The following is a 22,774-nucleotide window of genomic DNA, read 5'->3' on the forward strand; positions in this document are numbered from 1 at the left end:
CCCCGCCCCCACACACACTTGTGTTATCGATGATGTCTGTGTGGCCACTGTCACAGATTAGCAGACCCAGCAGAAGAGTAGAGTGCTGTAGGAGTGACAGTTGCTGCCAGATTTGAACAAATCTGTTGTGTTAGGGTTCTCTAGCGAAGCAAAACCAATGAGATATGCAGATATATTGATACATGATTTAAAGAGAAATTTATATCAAGAAAATGTTTCACATAGTTGTAGAAATGGGTATGTTGAAAAAACAAACGGGTATGTTCAGACCAGTTTCAAATCTGTGGGTCACATGTGAAGCTGGAGGGCTTCTCCAAACTCATGTACCGTAGGGGATGGATGCACGCAGGATTAGCAGGAACACCATAGGCTACTGAGGTCGATGAATTCAAGGCCAGAGAGTCAGGTTTGTGACTGGAAAGGTGACTGAATCTCAGGTTGACTGGTCAGGTGGCAGGCTGCTGATGGCTCCTGGGATCAGTAGGCAATATGGAAGGCTGTTGGCTCAAGTTCAAAGAACCGGAGGCTGACAAACCAGATGGAGTATCCAGACACCGCAAAAAGCAAGCAAGCTTTCTCCCAGCATTCCTATATAGGAAGTCGACCACACCTCCAAGGACATTTCCTTTCAATTGCATGAGGGCTGTGACCTGTGTCGGGGGTTGCACTCCACTCAAGTCTTACTTCAACTGCTTGATTGCTCGCAGCAGATCCCATTATGGGGTTGATTACATGGTGTTAGGTCACATCATGAGGGATTAGTGGGCCTCAACTGCCAAACCACTAACAATCCTACACCAGCAAAGTGGACACAAAACCTACTACATCTGCAGCTCGAATGGTGAGACTCATACATACTTGGGAAACATCTGGAGAGACCAGCCATTCCCTGGAGAAGGATATGCTGGTAGAGAGTTAGTGTGAAAAGAGAAAAACTCCCAAGAACACGGCGTGACACAGTGGCTGCAGAAGCACAATGATTGCGAGAATGGTGCAGGATCAGGCAGTGTTTCTTTCTGTTGTACGGAGGGGTCAATGTCAATTGGAGCCTTACTCAATGGCACCTAAAGCAACAGGGGCATTTCCCTTCAGGGCAACACCCCCCAAACCTTTCAAACTGGCTTCTGGTCTGGTGCTTCCTGTTCCTTTCCTGCTTTTGTTTCAGCACAGTTGTTTTTTCGCTCTGTGTGTACAGGGGGAGGGCCTTGAGATTTCCCTTATGTAGTTCAAACCCAATAATTTAGTAATGAAAATACCGTTTGCTCAAGGCTCACCAGTGTACCTATCTGGTACTTTTTGCCATCTTATTTCGTGCTATTTAGCTTTGTTGTTGTTATACTTCTTACTCATTTACTATGTATGTATTTTATTTATTCTAGTTTCTCTTTACTGACTTGAAAATTAAATATTCTTTCACAAGTATGTAAGACTACCCTTAAAATCTCACCAGTTATTTGACATTCAACTGGTTGGATAATAGTTACTTGAGCATTATTTGTGTCATCCAGTCCTGAATTTGTGTGTGAAATCATCAGTGGGTTTCCAACCTATCTTAATTCATGTTAATGATTCCAATCATAAAACTAAGGAATCACATTTCGATTTGTTAACTTCTGAATATTCACTTTCAAATCCAGACAAGAATTTTAGAAGTAACGGTATGAATTAACAAGATGTAACACTATGCCACCAGGGCATAAAATCAGTGTAAGTTGATGTCATTTGATTCAGGCTGTTGTTAGGTGCCATCAAGTTGGTGCCAACTCAGAGGGAAACGATGCACAAGAGAATGAAACACCGCCCAGTCCTTTACTATGCTCACAATTGAGCCCAATGTTACAGCCACTGTGCCAAATGAGGGACTTCCTCTTTTTATTGCCGCTCTACTTTACCAGGCATGATGCCCTTCTACAGGGACTGATCTCTCCTGATAACATGTCTAAAGTATGTAAGATGGAGTCTTGCCATCCTTGCTTCTAAGGAGCACTCTGGCTGTATTTCTTCCAAGACAGATTTCTTCTTTTGGCAGCCCATGTTAATTTCAATAGTCTTTGCCAGCACCATAAATTCAAACGCATCCATGGTTCTTAGAGCTTTCTTAGTCAATGTCCAACTTTCAGATGCATATGAGGAGAGTGAGAATTCCCCGGCTGAGGCCAAAGCAACATGGTTAGTCCTCAGAATGACACCCTTGCTTGACAACACTGTAAGCTGGTCTTGGGCAGCATTTTTACCTAGTAGCTCATCTTTTGATCTCTTGGCTGTTGCTTTCGTGATCATTGATTGTGGACCAAGGAAGACAAAATCCTTGACTACTTCAACCTTTTCTCCATTTATCATGATGTTACGTATTTAGCTCGTTGTGAGGATTTGGGTCTTTTTTACAGTGAGTTGCAATCCATACTGAAGGCAGAAATCCTTGATCTTCATCAGCAAGTGCTTCAGCTTCAGGTTGTGTTATCTGCACAACACTGGTTATTAATAATCCTTTATCAAATTCTGATGCCATGATATAGTTTAGTGTGCCGACCTGGCCGATAAAACATGTGGGGTTAATTGAAGGGTGGAGAAATAAATGGCTTGGTGAGCCTCCCCTTTCTAGTTCTCGGGTCTCATTCTTTGTGATGGTCGGGCCAGGGTGCAGCTGCCTTACCAGTTCCCTGCTTCAGCTTGCAAGGCTGACTTCCTGCAAGACATCCCCAAGGAGAAGCCACATGGACCTACCCTGATGGAGCCCTGGGTGCTAGAGCAGCCATGTGGAGACCACTGCCAGTGCTGAGATGCTTACACATTCACTGATTCGGCTTTCCTCCTGCAGTTGGCATCATTGTGTTTGTTTTGTGAGATGGAGAACTTTGTGGATTGGTGTTGAACATATGGGCTAATGTTGGACTTGTGGGCTTAGGCAGCACTGGGTTGGGATGTTTTCTTGATGTGCACTTACTCTTTATATAAAACTCTCTCTTAAACATGAGTTTCTGTGGATTTGTTTCTCCAGTACACAGACTAATACATGCCACATTCTTTTTAATATAATCCAGTTTCTCCAATGATCTGCTCAGCAAACATACTGATTAAGTAGATGAGAGGATACAACCCTGATGCACACCTTTCCTGATTTTTAGTTATGCAGTATTCTCTCGTTCTGTTCCCATAAATGTCTCTTAATCCATGTACAGGTTCCTCATGAGCACAATTAAGTGTTCTGGAATTTCCTTTTTTTTTTTACCCTTTAAAAAAATCATTTTATTGGGGGCTCGTACAATTCTTATCACAAGCCATACATACATCCATTATGTTGTTACATCAAGCACATTTGTACATTTGTTGCCTGGAATTCCTATTCTTATGAAGGTTATCCATACTTTATGATTCATATAGTCAAATGCTTTTGCATGTCAATGAAGCACAAGTAAACTTCTTTCTGGTTTTCTTTGCCTTCAGCCAAGACCCATCGGACATCAGCAATGATATCCCTTGTTCCATGTACTCTTCTGAATCTGGTCTGAACATCTGGCAAGCTCCCTGTCAATGTACTTACTGCTGCAAATTATTGTTGGGTGATCTTCAGCAAAATTTTACTTACATGTAATATCAATAATATTGTTCTATAATTTGATCATTCTGAACCTTCTTTTGGGCAATTATGGATCTGATTCCAGTCAGTTGGCCAAGTAGGTCTCCTCCAAATTTCCTGGCATAAATGAGTGCTTTCCAGTGGGTCATCAGCTCACTGAAACATTTAATTTCTATTCCATTAATTCCTGGAGCCTTGTTTGGGGCTAATGCTTTCAGTACAGCTTGGATTTCTTCCTTCAGTTCCATAGGTTCTTAATCAGATGGGCTACCCCTCAAAATGGTTGAATATTGACTAGTTCTTTTTGGTACATTGTATTCTATCTTCTTTTCATGCTTCCTGCATTCAATATTTTTCTCATAGACTCTCTCAGTATTGCAACTGGGGGCTTGAATTTTTTTTCTTGAGTTCTTTAAGATTATTGAGTGGGGGTTTTTTTGGCTTTCTAACTCTAGGTCAGCAGTTCTCAACCTGTGGGTCATGACCCCTTTGGCAGTCAAACGACCCTTTCAGAGGGGTCACCCGATTCATCACAGTAGCAAAATTACAGTTATGAAATAGCAACAAAAATAAGTTTCTGGTTGGGGGGGTCACCACAACATGAGGACCTGTATGAAAGGGTCTCGGCATTAAGATGGTTGAAAGCCACTGCCCTAGGTCTTTGCACATTTCATTACTTTACTGCCCTTTGGGATTTTGTTCAGCTCTTGGACTTCATCACTTCTACCATTCGCCTTGGCTAATCTATGATTAAGAGCACGTTTCAAGTCTTTTCTGACCTCCATGTTGACCTTTTCTTTCTTTCTTGCCTTTTTAATGACCTTTTTCTTTCTTCATGCATGATGTTCTTGACGTTAATCCGAAGTTCATCAAGTCTTCTGTCATTAATGTTCAATGTATCAAATCTATTCTTGAGATGCTCTTAAAGAAGAAATACACTGGTCTTAAAGGCTTGAAGGTAATCAAGCGGCCATCAAGCTCAGAAGCAACAAGGCCCACATGGAAGAAGCACACCAGCCTATCCAACCACGAGGTGTCGAAGGGATCAGGTGTAAGGCATCATCAGAACAAAAAATCTTACCATGGTGAATGATGGGGGGAGTGCGGAGTGGAGATCCAAAGCCCATTAGTAGGTCACTGGAGATCCCCTTGCAGAGGGGTCTCGGGGAGGAGATGAGCCAGTCACGGTGCGATGTAACAATGATGAGAAATACAACCTTCCTCTAGTTCCTAAAGGTTTCCTCCCCGCTCCCACTACCATGACTCGAATTCTATCTTGCAAGACTGGCTAGACCAGAGGAGGTACACTGGTACAGATAGGAACTGAAAATACAGGGAATCCAGGACGGATGAGCCCTATAGGACCAGTGGTGTGAGTGGCAAGACAGGGAGGGTAAAGGGAGAATGGGTAGGGAAGAGGGAACCGATTACATGGAGCTGTGTGTGACCTCCTCCCTGGGGGACAGACAACCAAAAAGTGGATGAAGGGAGACGTCGGACAGGGCAAGATATGACAAAATACCCATTTGTGAACTATCAAGGGCTCATGCTGGAGGGGGGAGCGGGGAGGGAGGGGAAAAATGAGGACCTAATGTCGGGGGTTTGAATGGAGAGAGAATGTTTTGACAATGATGTACAAATGCGCTTTACACAATTGATGTGTGTATGGATTGCGATAACAGTTGTATGAGCCCCTAATAAAATGTTAAAAAAAAAAAAAGAAGAAATACACTGTCTGCTTCTAAGGAATTAGCCACAGAACTCCTTGATAGTGTTGAAACAATGGCAGATACTGAAAACTTCACAAATAGAAACAACATATTGTCAGATATGGTGCCAGAAGATGAGCTCCTAAGGTCAAAGGCACTCAAAATATGACTGGGGACGAGTGGCCTTCTTAGAGTCAACCATAATGCTGTGGATGGAGTACAGTCTGAGAGAGTAAAGCCTTTGTGACCTTCCATTTGCTGATGGGGCAGGATTCAAAATGAGAAGAAACAGCTTAAAACATCAATTAGTAATCAGAACTCTGAATGTATGCAGTATGAATCTAAGAAAATTGGAAGTTGTCAAAATGAAGTGGAACTCATAAAAAGATTGATAGCCTAGGCATTCGTGAGCTGAAATGGCCTGGTATTGGTCATTTTGAATCAGAAAATCATGGTTTACTGTGTTCAGAATGACAGATTCAAGAAGAATGGCACCCCATTCATCATCAAAAAGGATATTTTAAGATCTATCTTGAAGTACAATGCTGTATGTGATAGAATAATATCTACCCAAATACAAGGAAATGCAGTCAGTACAACTATTATTCAAATTTATATACCAACTATTAAAGCTAGTGATGAAGAAATTGAAAATTCTACCTACTTCTTCAGTCTGAAATTTATCAAGCATGCAATCAAGATGCATTGGTAATTATTGGCAATTGGCATGTATAAGTTGGAAAGAAAGGAAGGAACAGTAGTTGGAAAATATGGTCTTGGTGATAAAAATGAAGTTGGAGATAGCATGATGGAAATTTGCAAGACAACAACTTCATTGTAAATACCTCAACAACATAAAAGGTGACTGTACACATGGACTTCTCCCAAATGGAATACATAGAAATCAAATTGACTATCTGTGGGAAGAGACAATGAAGAAGCTCAATACAGCAGCTAAAATGAGGCCAGAACATGCATTCTATTGGAACTCTTTCCAGTTTTTTGTGTTTGTGTTTCCCACCTTCTCAACTGAAGCAGTAAGTAAAGTGGAAAACAAGTGAAAGTGTTTTTCAATCTTTAATGACAATGGATGTCTGACTGCATCTGCTCCTTTCCCTAGTCAGAGCATCTTCGAGAGAGAGAGAGAGAAAAAAAAAGTAACAGAAATATTAAGTACAATTGGTATTTGACATCATTCTTCTCTGAGACTTAAAAAGTGTTATTTATTGCTATTCTCTTATACAACTACGTTCACATTCTCACAAAGCCCCTTCTGTCATTTGTACAAGAATTATGCCTAGAAGATTTTGTCAGTATTTATGCAAATGGACTTAGAAGCAAAGTACAGTTACTGCTACACCTGATTTTATAGCAGAATGGCCTCATTTCTTCTGTCGCAGTGACGAATGATTCTTATGGTGGTATGAACTTTCTCTTGAATTTCTGAATGCCTTAATCCCATCTTTTGCATGGTAGACAAAGCTTATTAAATTAGAAGGCATGGTAGCTTCAATCAATGAAGGGGGCAATTTTCCTCTCATATCTGTCTGGACAAACACCACTAGTTTGGAATATCCTGGGTTCCTGGAAGCAAAGGAAGTGTTTAAAAAAAAGATAATTCTTAAATTAACTTATTGAATTTATAATTTAGGGGGAGCAAGATTTTTGTATACACAACTAGTTCCCATCACAATGCATAACATAGGGTAAGTAATTACTAAAGAAAGGGAAAATTCTTTTTTTAAGGCAGAATGATTTGTAGCCACAACCTTCTAAGGGAAAATTTTACAGAAAAACATTGAAATAGTCAGAATGTATCTTAAATTCTTCAGTTTTAGGTAGTTTTTCCTTTTTGGTAATCTTACTAATTTTTCAAATTAAACCAGAAAGCCCCCTCCCCCCAAAAAACAACAACAACAACAACATCTCCAAACTCACTGCTATCTAGTTGGTTCTGATTGCAACTCTATAGGACAGGGGAGAGCTGCTCCTGTGGGTTTCCAACACTAACTTATTCTCGGAATAAAAACCCTACTCTCTCCTGCAGACTGGCTGGTGGTTTCAAATTGCTGACCTTGCGGTTAGCAGCCCAGCTTAAAACCCACTACACCACCAGAGCTCCTTAAAAGTAATATATACATATTACAACAACTTAAGCAACTCAGAAATTTTATAACTGTAGATGATTTTTCATTCCCTTATTCCTTTATTGGGTCCCCTAGTGAAAATCATAGTTCATAGATTTGATTGCATTGTCAGATTGTTGTCTCTATATAAGGTAGTATACACATGTGCATATGTATAAATACACACTTGTATACTCCACAATATACATATATATATTTAATAACAATGAGATATATCTATAAACTTTCCTCTTTGTTGATAGGTACAGATCTGCTTAATTTTTTATGGCTGTATACAGTATTTCATGTTTTATGGAACTATTCCCTTACTACCATTTCTCACTTTTTGCTACTGTAAATCAAGTTGCAATAAAAGTTCCTTGTAATGTATTCATTCACACTTCCCCAAATACTGAACATAACATGCTCGGTTTTGTGTTTTTATCAGTTTGAAATAGTATTTCCAAGTTGCCCTCCAAGAAGATTGTAACCTTTTATGAACTAGCCCAGTCATGAAAATACGATGAAATATCAAACTTCAAGGAGTATGAAAGGATGAATACTTCTAAGGGAATGCACTTCCCAGTTCTCAACATACATATATTCCTTGTCCTTAAAGGAATCTGTACAGATGACTCCGATGGAGATTTTTCTTTTCTTTCCCACCAGACTGTGCAGTCACCTTTCGCACATTATGGAACAAAGACATACCTGTCTTCCTCTGCATAGCACCCTCGTGCCTTATCCTGGCACATAAAAACCTTTGAGGTTTAGAGGGAAAAGTTGATCTGTTGGAAGTGAGTTGAGAAAATGAACAAATGAAGGAAAAAACCCTTTTAAAACTCAACCTTTTCAGTTCTTGGCTTTCAACAAAATTGAAGGATCTAATTGAGTTGTCAGCTGGTAGATGATCAAAAATAATTTTTTGATGATAGGCCTGTACATATATTTTCAATAGCAGTTCAAGAGATTGAATAATATTGATAGCATTATACTCCTGCAATTTTAACACATTATTTATGTGAACAGAGTTTCTCAGTTTCTATCTATAAAAATGAAAAGCAGGAGTAGACTTAATGTTGAATATGATCTTGTTTTATTAGCAAGTCATCTATGTTCACAGTTCAATGACATGAGTGCAACAGTTAGAAGCATGTCTGATTTGTCTACCTATATAAGCAGCCCTGGTGGCACACTGGGTTAAGTGTTAGGCTGCCAATATGCCACCATAGCTCCTCACATAGGTAATGTCAAAGCTGGGCTTTGATTGCAAAATCCATTCTTTTAATCATCTATAAGTCAAGATCTGTCTGACTTCAGCAATGACATCCTTGTGCCATGCTCTTTTTTGAATCCCACTTGAATTTCTGGTCTCTCCTTGCTGATCTGCTGTAACTGTTGTTTAATTATCTTCAGCAAAATTTTACTTGTATGTGTTATTAATGATATTGTGCTATAATTTCCACATACTGTTGGGCCACCTTTCTTGGGAATAAGCACAAACATACATCTCTTCCAGTTGGTTGGCCAGGTAGCTTGTTTTCCAAATTTCTTGGCCTAGATAAATGAGTGCTTCCAGTACTTCATCAACTTGCTGAAACATTCCCTTGGTATTCCAGAATTTCCAGAGACTTGTTTTCCTATAATGCCTTCAGTATCGTCTGAACATCTTCCTTCAGTACCATTCGTTCTTGACCACATGCTACTTCTCGAGAAGGTTGAATGTCAGTCAATTCTTTTTGGTACAGTGTCTCTGTGAACTCCTTCCACCTTCTTTTGATGCTTCCTGTATCATTCATTATTTTGCCCAAAGAATCTTTAAATGTTGCAACTTGAGGCTTGAAACTTTTTCCTTCAGTTCTTTCAGCTTAATATATGCTGAACATGTTCTTCCTTTTTGTCCAACTCTAACGTTAATATAGTACCGCCAATGGCTGGGCTCAGAATACTTACTAGCATTTTATATGATCTTCAAGAATCTCCTAGTGCTATCTTTATATGCTGAACAAAAGGTTTCTAATATGTACTAGCGAATAGCATCATTACAGATAATAATGTTGTTTTTAAAGTTTTCTATGTGGCTAACAGGAGACTTAACAGGAAATTATAGCACAATACAGTTGATGCTGACTCACAGAGACCCTGTATGGACAGGGCAGAACTGCCCCTATGAGTTTTCAAGACTGTAACTCTTCCTGGGAGTAGAAAGCCTTGTTTTGCTCCCCCAGAGTGGCTGGTGGTTTTGAACTGCTAATCTTGCAGATTGCAGCCCAATGTGTAGCCACTATGCCACCAAAGATCAACAGCAGATGAAGAATCCATTCAAGGTGAAGCTTTACTTACTGATAAATGTAGATATGTCATAATTCAAAGGAAACAATATTTTTAATTCAGAAAACTTCCTTAATAATTCACAGAAGTGACTTTAATGGAGGACCACAAAGTATCAGCAGCGAATGATTAGCTAAGATGGAGAATATTCCCAACAACCTCAATTTATACTTTAAGGGAATAACCATTCTGATTATATTTAATATAAAAAGCACTAAAAGAGATTAATTTTAAAAACAGCATGTTAAAGGGAAATTTTCTTCCAACAGAATATGCTGGCACACACGCTATTTCAGTTGATGAGCCAGGAACTCGTTAGTGGACAAGTCAATAGGTGTACTAGGTGTACGATTCAAATGAGACAAAGAGCACTTACTCTGGTAGAGGCGAGCATACATAGCCAGAGGGATGGTTATAACCACGGATATAATTTGAAGATGGAGGGTATTCTGGAAGATCCACACTATTAGCTAAGAGATTAAAAAAAGTAAAATGAAATTTGTTGCACAATATTAAAAACCTCTAATGCTAGTAGTGTCGTTTTAAACAATGATCTCTCATTTAACTGAACCTACCTGTTGTCAGCATTAACAGCTTTATACATGTGCATGTATGTTTGTGCATAGGAATATCATGGAGGCAAAAAGGGAGAAAATGCCAGTTGGAACTATTGGCTGTTCAAAATTTTTTGTGCTAGAATTTATAAACCAAAAGATGCTGTTACTTCTTGTGTGTGTGGGTGAAATTCCATCATCTTTTCATTGTATTTTTCTATGAATTAAAAAAATGGTTTTATTGAGATTGCTGTTTTTTATAAAAGAAAAAAGTTAGTTTATTTAATTCTGATATTTAGAGCAAAAGAAGGAACCACAAAGACTTCTACTAGTAGATTAGAATTATAGAATTTAGTTAATTGTGTCTTTATTTTAAAAAAATTATTTTTGTGTGTGTGTCTTTAAAAATATATATTGAAAGTGCTTATGTCAACAAAGATAGAAGTACTCTCCTCTCCCCTTCTGTCAAGTCTCCGACTAACCTCAAAATAAAATTAAAAATCAGTAGCGTTTGTTTTAGGAACTATGTGGCATGATATTTGAATACTGTGTGACTAGTGGAAGGTGATTTGACTATTAATTTTAATATAAGCTTATATATACCTTTTCTAAAAGTGGGAAAAATAAATATTTGTTCATTCTGTACAACTGAGTTGTGCTCTTGTCAGAGAAGATGGCTTTTCTTGCATAATTTCAAAATAAACACATCTGTTCTTTGGGGATTACCATATTAAAGGATAGCTTAGAGACCAATGTGGCTGAGTGAATTTCCCACATTCAGCTAGTTGTCCTGCATCATCCTCTGAACAGGGTCAGTTATGTTGGTCTGACAAAGTTGTATGGACAGAGATGGTATTTAAAAGAACATTTTTTTCCTCTGTGTTTCAAAATGGAGATTATGTTAGTCTCAACTAAAAGAAAATTTGTTATTTTCCACAGACAGTCAGGGTCCACTGACACAGAATGTGGTAATTAGCACAGATTTTGGAATATCAAAAAGTCTTGAGTTTTAATTCTCCTCAGTGATTTATTAGCTATGTGTCTTCTTAAGTGCCTCATTACTGTAAATGTTGGCTTCCTCTATAGTGAGATAATGAATGCAATTATTTTTTATTTAAATTTATTAACTAGATTTATTATTATTAGCAAGGTGCCTGTAAGGTGCATAATAAACTAAAAGAAACTAAGAAGCATTAAGAAAACACAGAAGTCATCAAAAATTCATTTCAAGGAAACTGCTTACAGCAAATTCAGTAGTTTTTAACCTCTTGTTACTTTTTAAAAAAACCTTCTTTGACTACTAATAATGAGATACAAATGGCCTACTTTTAAAATAAGGAAAGTAACAGATTTACAATACTGCCTGTTTTTTTTTTGTATGGTAGTCCGTGAACAACTTCTTATATGCCCTCACTAAAAGTGGAAATACATCTATAATAATCTTTCCATAGTTCAATCTCATCACACAGAATTCTAAGAACCCAATGGGGTAAAAAAGGCAAGGTTGACAGTGGGAGCCCAAGATTCATTTGTGGAACTACATAGGAAAGAAGTCTATGGAGAACGCCCTCTATCTACAATCGAGGGATGGGAGGAAAATTATAAGATTAAATGGATTTGTGGAGACAAGCAGGGCATTAGGACACTGTTCTACCAAATCTCCACTCACCATGAGCTCTCTTAAGTTGTCTGAGTCCAAAGATTCTTATGATATGAACTGGGGTACTCTGGATAATTCAAGTTAGGAAATGGTTAGACATCTGTATATTTTACACAGTGACACATTGTGGAAAGAACTAGAAATATATCAGAACCTCATTTTTAAAAGAAGTACTGTGAGCATATTATATAAATACCTATCTCATGAAAATTCCATAAGTAGTTACTGGCTATGCCCATTCAGAGCATTCAAATCTAAAACTTTTTATCTTGAGAGCTTCATTTTGTTTCTATGGGATTTTGGAGTGTACAAGTGGAAGATTTAGCCTCCAAGTGTCTATGTATATTCGGCACTGCTGGGTATATACACCACCAATCCAGGTATGACATGATCTGATGACTAAGATGTACGAGCCACCTCTGGAGCTGTGCATCACATCAGGCTTGTCTGCACGGCACCGTACTTTGTTAATAAAGACATGGAGGGGGGACTATTGCAAATATCCTTTGTTACAAGCCATGAATTCAAGAGGAAACATTATTAACGACATAGCAATATGGGCAGAAATATTTTCACTTACAACTGATAATCTTTATATTCCCTTCATAGTGCTTGATGTGAACTAAGTCGATGAAGTCACGGGGGGAGATTGAACCCATAGCAAAGCTTTGTGTGATGGCATGACATATATATGTGTCCTGCAACAAATGAAAACATAAAGAGGGTGACCATTATTTTAGTTTCTCAATGGTAAACCCTGAAGATTTTTATTGTGAAAAGTTGATCACTACTTGGAAAAAGCAGACATCTGAAGTTTTAGGACTTTGCCACCAAACCATCTTGTGCTTGCAGCATTAAAGGACCATTAGGTCTATAGGCATGAGAAATCAAGATGGAACCCTGGGATCATCTAATATTTTTAACAGTCAGAAATCAAGGTCTAATTAAATTGAACTCACAACTAGAGCTAAATACAGGACTAGATCTAGCTAGCCTGATTCCCAATAGAATAAATTCTATTATTCTATATTGGTTATGTATTATGCCATAGAAGAGACATTGATTTAACATCTGTGGAGATAAAATACAGAAACATTCATGGGGCGGTAGAGTAATTCATTTGTTACTCAGAGGTATGTTAGACAGGACACAGAATTTGGAATCAGAAGATCAGAACAACTAGTTCTGGTGCTGGATGAATGTATAGATTGTGATAAGAGATGGAAGAGCCCCCAATAAAAGTATTAAATAAAAGAAAAAACAAAACAAAAAACCAGCTACTTCTGGCCTGTATCATTGGTCATGGTACATAAATCAGTCACACAATGTCTCTGAACCTGTTTTAAAGGTGTTGTCTGTTGAACTCCCAGCCCTACATTCTTTCCATTATCAAAGCTGATTTTCAGCAGCAGTAGAAATATTTGAAGTGCTAGTTTATTTATATTCGTGTCATATAATCATGAATGAAGCAGTTCAATATTTGGGTTTTAATTAGTGATGGCCAGTGTTTCTCAAACTGAATGTTCAAATCCCATTGGTGCCATGAAAGCGTTTCTGTTGGTTAGTTTGTTACTTTAGGTCCTCTCTATAAGATGGCCCTGACTCGCCTTCCTGGGATTTTCTATACTTGTCTCCCCTCTTAGACCATAATTGGGTTGACAGAGTGGTAAAAGCAAGCTCCAGGAATTGTAAATAAATAGGTGGCATGGTGATGGAAGGCATGTAGGACATTGATTTTTGTTCATTTTTTTGAGTGGAATGAAGCTTGGGGATTCAAGAAAATGACTCAGTGATAGATATGATACGTGACATATACAATCATTTGTCAAAATCAAAACGTTTTATTGTATCCTTCCTATGTATCACCTTTCTAAAAAAACTACTGTTTAGCCAAAAGCCTAGGACTCACCTTAAGCAGCTTAACTAAGGTACAAGTTACCCTCCATACATTCACTCATTTTAAGTCTACAGCTCAATGAGTGTCTTTTAGCAGGTTGATTCTGTCGTGTAGCTACCAGCACAACCCATGTTTGGAAGATGACTCTTGGATTCTTCTCGGCCCCTCCATCGGTTAAGTCCTGTTGACTTTATTACAAAAATATATCTTTGATCCTAGCCAAAGCCACTGTCATTTCTCATTTTGATTTCTGTGATTGCCTCCTCACTGGTCTAGCTGATTTCATTATTTCCCACTCTTTCATTCAGCTGTCTAAATGGTTTAAATCAAGCCATTTGCTTCCTCTGCTTAGAAGCCCCCAAGGGTTTCCCAGTGAACAGACTGTGTTTCCTCATGACAATGAGGCTCTTTGCGAACTGGATCCCAGTCTGACCTCCCCAACTTCACCTGTCACTCATCCCTCTTGGCCATGCTGGTTATATTCAAACCTGGCACACCTTGCTTTTCTGCTCGTTAGACATTGCCGAGCTCTCGCCAGCGTCTCCTCTCCTTTCTGCCTCTGTCTCCCCTACAGGTCTAGTTCCATTCCCTCGAGCGTGTTCTTTGAGATTCGACTCCTCCGTCTCTCATCAGAGGCCTTCCCAGGTGACCCACTTAAAAATGAGCACTCCTAGTCTTTGCCTAATTCACCATCCTTTTTAACACTCAACATTCTGATCATACGTCCAGCCTTCCTAATTCTGATTGTCTAATATTATGTTGATTTTATTGTTTACTACTGATTAGAATCTAAGCTCTGTGAAAGAAGGCATTGCTATTGTCTTGCCTTACATATCCCCAGTACCTGACAATAATATAGTTCATGATAACTCCTAAAAAGGGTATCTAGGGAATGAACAAATTGGTCAAAAAGAACATAAGCATCCATCCATGTGGGGTGGGGGTTGCTGGAAAGAAAGTCAAGATCCCCACAGATAGACTGGTAAGGGTGAGATGGGTGGGGGTGGGGGAATGGGAAAGCACAAGCGGTAACAGAAGTGGAGAAAGGTTTCGATGCATTACATTTGGGGATGAGCATTGGTTCTCATGCTCTCTCCCGCCCCATGCCCGGGCCCCCCTCTGCAAGCAGGTGATTCTGTATTTAAGAGGTCTAAGTTAATGAATTGGTGCTTTGGTAGTATACTGGTTACATGTTGGGCTGGTAACCTGTGGTCAGCAATGTGAAATCACCCGCAGCTCCACCGGAGAAAGTTGGGGCTTTCTACTCCTATAAAGAGTCATGGCCTTGTAAACTCAGAAGGGTACTTCTACCCTGTTCTAGAGAGTCACTGTGCGTTGGCATCGACTTGACGGCAACAAACTTTTGTTTGTTTTAAAAGTTAATGAAAGACCTAGAATGTGCACAGCACCCAAGTTCAGCTTTGCTCACCCACTTATTTCTACTTCTCCACCCTGTAGGATTTATCTTCACTCATGTCATTATTTTCCTTCTCTTGAGCGAAATTTCAGTCTGCCTGTGTCAGTCTGGGTAGACTAGAGAACCAAATCCATGGACACATTTAAGTGTGTAAGAAAGAGGTTTATATACAAGAGCAATTGAACATGGAGAAAACATCCCAGCCCTGTCCAGATTAAGTCCCTAAGTCCGACATTAGCCCATATGTCCAATATCAATCTACAAAGCCCTCTTCAGACTCACGAAACACATGCAATGAAGCCAAATGCAGGACGATCACAAGCCAGTGGGTAGAAAGTCTTTGGGTCCAGTGGCGTTTTAAGCATCTCAGTGCTGGCAGGGGTCTCTCTGTGGCTTCTCCAGCTTCATAGGTCTGGTTGTGTCCATGTGGCTTGTCTTCTGCAATGTATCCCAGGGAGTCCCAGAGAGAGGTGTCTTCTGCCTCCAAGGAGGAAGTCCCAGATTTCCCAGAATTCTCAGGATATGGCCATGCCCACACAGAAGTCTCATTGGCTATCTCCAGATTGACAGCCTACACTGACAGCCTCCACCTCTACACTCTCAATCTTTACATTGACGCCAGATTAGGTGACTACCACACTGCCTTTGCCTTCTACTGAGTTTTTTTTCTTCCCCCACTGTCCTAGCTTTTTACCTCTCCATGTCTTCAAATACTTGTATTTTCCCTTTCTCCTTTTAAAAAAATTTTTCTCTCTCTCTTCACCTCTATTAAACTGAGATGATGTGTTTTAAGGTGTTTTCTATAATGGAAAATCTGTTATTTTATATTTTATCCTTAGTCTTTGGAAAACAAGACCCAAACTACTTGTTGTCTCGTCCTTAGTCTCCACAATCTGTATCCGCAATGTCTTTGTTACCTAATGTTGTATGACTAAGCTAGCTTGATTTGCCATCAAGAAGACATGATTAATCCTTAAAAAAAAAATCCATGGTTGAAGCCTTTGACAATAAAAGCACACATCTACAAGAGAGTAGACTAACTTCAGAAAGTATGCATAAGGGGCAGAGTTATAAGAACTTCTTAGCCCTAACCAAACAGCTTGAGGGACTGAGTCATTAGGTCTGACTGGTCAACACCATAGTCTTGGAGGACACCAAGGCACAACAGAGTTCACAAAGACAATGTTCTATATCCTAATTTGGTGGCTAGAGGGGTAATAGGTTGTGAGCAGACAGTATTGGTTTCTAGCCAACCGGTGGGAAAAACAACCCAACTCACTGCCTTAAAGTCGATTCAGACTCATAAGAACCCTGCAGGACAAGGTTGGATTGCCCCGTGGGATTCCACTACTCTTAACAGTTTATGACTTAAAAAGCCTCCTCTTTTTCCTGTTGAATGGCTGGTAGTTTTAAACTGCTGACCTTGTGCCTAGCACCAACACCAGTTTCCAAGGTCCTGAGATCAGAAGAACTAGATGGGGCCCAGCTACCACTACCAACTGCTCCGAGAAGGGTCACTTTAGAAGGCCCTGCATGGAGTGGGAGGAAAAATGTGGAACAAACCCCCAAATCCTAAAAGAGACTAAGCTTATTAGTTGGAAGGAGACTAGCGGACTCCATAAACTATGGTCCTTAGTCACCCTTCTGGTTTGGAACGGAACCTATCCTTTTGTTAGAATAATCAACCATTTAGGTTGTCCAAAGACAAATACAGAAGGTTAAAAAGGACGAGGGATGGACACAGGAAACAGGGAGGATGTGGGTAAGCGATAGTACATTGAGGGGATTGCAATGAACGAGTTGAATCAGAATAGGTGTGAATTGTTGAATGTAAAACTGATGATCTGCTCTGTAAAACTTTACCTCTAAAGGCAAACAAAACCAAACCAGAAAAACTTCCTGCTTTCCAGTCAATTCCAACTCATAGCCACCCTATAGAACAGAGTAGAACTGCCTCTATGGGTTTCCTTGTCGTTATCAGCCCAATGCATAATCCACTACACCACTACATCTCTTTAACCTTTACCTAAATTATAATGAAAAGGAAGTGGTAATCATTTGTAAATGAAATAAGCTAATTGAAATCGAGTCCTTGATTAATCAAGGAGTTTAAGCCTTTATTAAAGATTTTAACTGCATTTGTATCTATAAAATACTAAGTGTCTATACCATATCACTGCCATTGAGTCCATCTGATTCATAGTGACCCTACAGGACAGCGTAGAGCCGGCCCCTTTGGGTTTCCAAGGTTATAAATCTTTACCGGAGCAGAAAGCCTCATTTTTCTCCCTCAAAGCTGGTGGCTTTGAATTGCTGACCTTGTGGTTAGCAGCCCAACATGTAGCCTGCCACACCACTATGCTCTTTGTCTAAAACATGGGTTTAGTAAAGGCAAATCACTAGGATAAAATACAACAAAGTATATTAATACAGCAAAACTACAATATTAATCAACAAATTACCGAGTCAATCCTGCGCACCATATTGAGCACTTTCAATGATTTATCCCATTTAATTCTGTGTTCAGGTGGGTAGAGAAATTCACATAGCCTACTTGTTGATTGTGGAATCGTCCCTTCAACACGATAGCTGTAGTTAGCAAAGTAAAGAAGATTCTAAATTTAATAAGACAAACTAATTTGAAAATAAAAGGCTATTGAAGTACCAAGGTATGTTATTATTGTAAATAACAGTAAAGAAAACTCAAAGGTAACATCAGCAAGGTAAATGTATATTCCAGCTTGTGTTAATAATCAGTTGGAACCAGCCAAGTTCATTTAAATGTATATTGCAACAATCAAGATGCATAATTTCAAAATTATTTTCTCTACAGATTTTCTTTATACATAATGTTACTACAATTTTCTTTTTAAAGGACTGCTTTCATTTTATTGATGACCATTCTAAAATGTATTAATAAACTTTGCCTGTTGTATTTTTCATAAACCGTAGATTCCCAAACATTTTCGGCCTATTACCCCCGTTCCAGAAAAAAAAGAAATTACTCAGTACCCTGTACTCAAGCCCAGGATATAGTGTAGGTATCTGCTTTTGCATCCCCTGCCCTGGATCAATATCACACACTTTGGAAAATACTGATCAGAGGCCAATAGCAATCAATAAGAAGTTTATATAGTTATACAATATCCTATGGCACTAATAATGTAGGATATAACGTGGACTAGAGCAAGCACTGGCACACTTTTTTGACAGAGGCCCAGACAGTAAATTTAGGAGTAGAATTGCCCTTCTAGGTTTCTGAGACTGTAACTCTATCGGAGTAGAAAGCTGCCTCTTCTCCCGAAGAGCAGCTGGTGGCTTCGAATTGCTGGCCTTGAGGTTAGCAACCTAATTTGTAACCACCATGCCACCAGAATTCCTCTACGTGAAATAACAGGATCTTCAAAAATGTCTTGCACATTAGCTTATAGAAAAGAAAACTCTGCATATCCAAAAGAGAAATAAAATGAGATCATAAGTGTTCCTTTTGAGTGGTTCATTTAGTGGAAAGATAGGATTTAAGACAATATATATTACATTAGAAAAAAATAACAATCTGCTTTTACAATAATTCTTCACTTCTAAAGGTTCATGTTTTGTTGTTTTTGCAAAACTTAATTTTGTTGTTGTCCTATCTTACTTATTGAGCTTTTCACAGGATTTTCCCCCTTAATTATATTCAGATTTGAAAATACACAGCACATAATTCCTCTTTCATTAATATTATGTTTCAATCGAATGACTTTATAGTTAATTTTTATTTCCTGACTATTATCAAACAAGTTGCCACAGTTAATGAGGGGGCGGTGGTGAATTTAAAGCAATGCTTATAAATAGGAAATTGTACTCACATATTTCCATTGAATATTTTAGAAGCCTTCTTGGAGACAATTATATTTTTCTCAAAGGAATAAAAATCCACAAATAAATTAGCTGTGAGATACAGAAGAAATGAAAATGGAAAAACAATACAAAAGAACAATACATTTTTCTGGATTGTGGTTTGTAAAAGAAATGATTAATCTTTTTTTTTTTTTTAAATAATGACTGCTTTCATTAAGAAACCCTTGAAACCTATATGTTTTCTTACTGAAGTTTTCACCACTTTCCAGCCTGCTGTATCTTGACTGTAATCTAAAACTTCTTGAGCAGTTTGCTGGGCTACTGCTTTATAGTCCATCCACCTGCAAAGTTTTAAAACCAAATGACCGGTAAGAGTGTTATCATACAAAAAGAAAATTGCTATATCATATTACATTTCACTGCTATCTCTATAGGTCTGGCCCATAGCAATGAGCAATAAATATTTGGTGAGTGTACATATGTGTACGTGAACACCTTTCTCTTTAACAGTAGTCTTTCAAATGAGAAACTGTCATATAACAGAGCACAGGCCACTTACCAATCTTGTGAAATAAGCGATTTAGTATATCTGATTTCCCAAGGTCTTCATGCGGCAAAACTGAGGTTGGACCTCCCTTGCAGACTCACGGTGAGGATGAAGTGAGATAATGCACACCACTGTCTGATCCCACGTGCCACGTGATAGTCATTTAATAATCCCTTTTCTTTTGAACAGCTTAACTATCCTTCTTTTCTGTTACAAACCACTCCAATCTGTTGATTGTGTGTTTCTTGGAGGTTAATGTTTTCAAACTGAGCAGCTGAGACAGTATGTGTACATGACCTGACCCCTGGCTCCTGCTTCAAACACACCCCTTCTACTCTTCTCATGCACAAAGCTCCAATCACATTCACCTCCTGAGTCTTCCTCACATGAAACTGAGCAATTTCCTACCTCATGGCCTTTGTACCTGCTGTTCCTTCTGCTTGGAACATTCTTTCCCAATATGTCCCCGTGACTGAATCCCCTTTCATTGGTATCGTTGCTTAAGTCACCTCCCCAGAGAGGATCAAATTCAAATCAATTCAGTGAAGTGCGGGACTCCACGGAACGATTTTTATGCGTATGTGATTTTTGATGTTTAATTGAACCCTTACTAGGGGTAGCTACTGTGGGTAAAAGCAAAAGGAGCCAAAAACAAAACCGAAAACCAAACTGTGTGGAGGCTGACTCAAAACATAACCTAGTGTTTCTAAGCCTGGAAATCCTCCCAGGGCAACTTTCTCCTGTGGAGCCACTGGTGTTTTCCAACTGCCACCCTCTGGTAAGCAGGCTAATACTTACGTGACCGCACCAGCAGAGCTCAGATACAGTGATAGTTACAACATCGGTTGATTGGTTCTGCTCCAAATATGACAGCAAAGAGCTGGGGTGGAATTTTGGCTTTGCCACTCACCACCATCATTACCCCCACCTTCTGCCAGGGAGTTGCTTCAAACTCAAAGCGACCCCACAACAGTAGAGCCACACCCAGGGTTTCCAAGGCTGTAGTCTTGCCAGAAGCAGATGGCCATGTCTTTGTACAGATCGGCCACGGGCAGTGGTTAGCGGATTGGAGCAGTCACACACTGAACTCACTGCAAAACCACGTAAGCTCTGCATTTCAATGCCCACACGTGGAACTCAACTGAATTCCTGCCATCAAGTCAATCCTGACCCACAGCGACCCTACAGGACTAGCAACCCTGTCAGACAGACTGGCACTGCCCCTGTTGGTTTCTGAGACTGTCAGTCTTTCCTGGAGCAGAAATCCTCCTCAGAGGGCCTGTGGGCTCGAACTCTGGACTTTGTGGTTAGCAGCCCAACTTGCCATCCACTAGGCCATCAGCACTCATTTCTACATCTATAGAATGGGGATAACAAAAACTAGGCATCTGCTTGACGGCAGTGAGTTTGGTGTATTTTTTTTTTAATTATCTATCATCGGGTTGTCATAGGATTAAGTGAGTTAATATATGTAAAAGGTTCAGAACTCTAGGGCAAGTAATGATAGAAAAGGTTAGACTAAAAATCGACATATTTAAATCCATCCTTTAGAAAACTCTCCAAAGTGCTACTGCCTTCAAATACCTCAATAAACCATTTCTAAGTTAAATCGTCAGAACTATATTAGCTGTCACCTACGTTTATTTATTTTTTTTCACCTAAGTTTATTTCTGTTGAAGCATAAATGTATTTTCTTTTTTGCTTAGTTCTCCAGCAAGCCACAACAGCTAATTGCCACCATGTTTGTATATTTGAGAAGCTTAAGTAAATCATTAAGCTCCTCTTCCCTAAATAGACTGTTTTACATTACCTAATCTAGTCCAGAATTTTAATAACTATTGGGACTCTTCTCCGAATCTGTTTGTAGTTTTCCATATCTCTTAACCTGTGAAGGAACAAAGTGGAAATAGAATTATTCTGGTCTGTGAACTGAGCCAATACATTTGATCATTTCCTTTATATTTATTTACACTTTATATCCTCAGTAGGAAACAGTTACCACACAAGCTGCATGGCAGAAGACAGAGTCTAGGTAGATTTTTAAGGAGGTTACCAAAAGAATCTTTAAGACATTATCTCAAGAATTAAAAATAGGGCATTTAGGTGGAATGTGGATAAAATTCCAACTTAAAAAAATTTAATTCTAATATTTTAAGCTTACACCATTAACAGTTTATGTAGATGTCACACAGTCAGCCTTCACACACCTGGGTTTGGCCTAACTTGAATTTGTTTTTCAATTTCTTATCAGCAGCCTACCTGATAGTCACTGTCTTAAAAATTGTACAAGTTACTAGACTTTCAGCTCTTGGGCTGCAGGGACTGCATATTTTGAAATAACTGGAACTTTGCACACCCACCGCCACAATAAACGTGTTTCAAAAGAATCTTCGAGCTACACTGAAATTTATAGCCCATGGACAATTTTTCATTTGTTAAGAGGACGCAGGCTGGGGATGGGTGCAGACCGCGAGGCTGGTTGTTTTACCTGGTGATACCACTTCCGACGAGCGGCAGATAGGTAATCAGATGGAGTAAAGGTCAAGGGCTTCTTCAGAGATTCCGGGTCAGTGGAAAATAAACATAAACCAACATTGAGATGGTATCTTTTTTTCCTTTTTGTTGTGACACATCTCTCGATTGACTGACTCAGTATTCTTCGCACCCGACATGCCGCCCCAGCCATGTAGACAGGTTCACCCGTGGTCTTTACATCTGTTTGTACAAGCTCGCGCGACAGGGTCCCCAATCCCGCGCTGGGTCCCAGCCATTCATTCCTCCCCGGGAATCAAGGTCCCCGAGAGTTCGGGGAGTCCCACCCCACTCCCCGGTAAACTTGAGGCCGCGACCACTAGCTCTTCGGGTGAGGGGCTCAGGACGCTCGGACGGGGGACGGGGAATGGAGGCAGGAGCGGCCCCTACGCTCTCCAGGGGACCGGAGGCGGGTCGCTCTCGGGGAACCCGAGGTCCCCAGTCGGGAGAGCTGGGGCCAGCAAGAACTGGGGTCAGCGACAGTCCCCCCCGTCTCTTCCCCAAGCCGCCCCCCTCCCACGGCTCCAGAGCCCGTCCGCTGACGCTCGGCCGGTTGCAGGCGCCGAGGGACCGAGAAACGC

The 22,774-nt window shown here is 39.7% G+C and overlaps 1 protein-coding gene across 3 annotated transcripts; it reads right to left on the reverse strand.

The window, feature by feature from the left end:
- Positions 1-6,344: 6,344 nt before the first annotated feature.
- On the reverse strand, positions 6,345-22,641 carry STARD6 (StAR related lipid transfer domain containing 6). Of its 3 annotated transcripts, none has more exons than XM_045296169.1 (8): positions 22,150-22,638; positions 21,472-21,546; positions 19,362-19,455; positions 19,123-19,172; positions 17,734-17,860; positions 12,538-12,655; positions 10,120-10,213; positions 6,345-6,870 (listed from the first exon to the last, which is right to left on the reverse strand). In XM_045296169.1, the coding sequence occupies exons 3-8, from the start codon at positions 19,449-19,451 to the stop codon at positions 6,669-6,671; spliced, it is 681 nt and encodes a 226-aa protein (XP_045152104.1). In that variant the 5' UTR covers positions 19,452-19,455; positions 21,472-21,546; positions 22,150-22,638; the 3' UTR covers positions 6,345-6,668. The 3 variants fall into 3 exon arrangements, with proteins under 3 accessions (XP_045152104.1, XP_004703166.1, XP_045152105.1); XM_004703109.2 differs by having other exon boundaries at positions 19,674-21,546; positions 22,150-22,637; XM_045296170.1 differs by lacking the exon at positions 6,345-6,870 and adding an exon at positions 7,381-8,200 and having other exon boundaries at positions 19,674-21,546; positions 22,150-22,641.
- Between the last annotated feature and the right edge of the window lie 133 nt (positions 22,642-22,774).

The sequence above is a fragment of the Echinops telfairi genome, unplaced genomic scaffold, assembly GCF_000313985.2.
Source record: "Echinops telfairi isolate 266 unplaced genomic scaffold, ASM31398v2 ScPeMD7_7400;HRSCAF=8409, whole genome shotgun sequence".
NCBI lineage: Eukaryota > Metazoa > Chordata > Mammalia > Afrosoricida > Tenrecidae > Echinops > Echinops telfairi.

Bases quoted from the DNA above. Each gene is read 5' to 3' on its own strand.
- STARD6 (XM_045296169.1), bottom strand. From the start codon at position 19,451: ATGGACTATAAAGCAGTAGCCCAGCAAACTGCTCAAGAAGTTTTAGAT. The intron at 12,656-17,733 runs GTAATTTGTTGA...CATTTGTTGCAG, and splicing joins TGGTGCGCAGGATTGACTCG to GACACATATATATGTCATGC. The intron at 6,871-10,119 runs GTAAGTGCTCTT...CTTTGCTTCCAG, and splicing joins GTATGCTCGCCTCTACCAGA to GAACCCAGGATATTCCAAAC.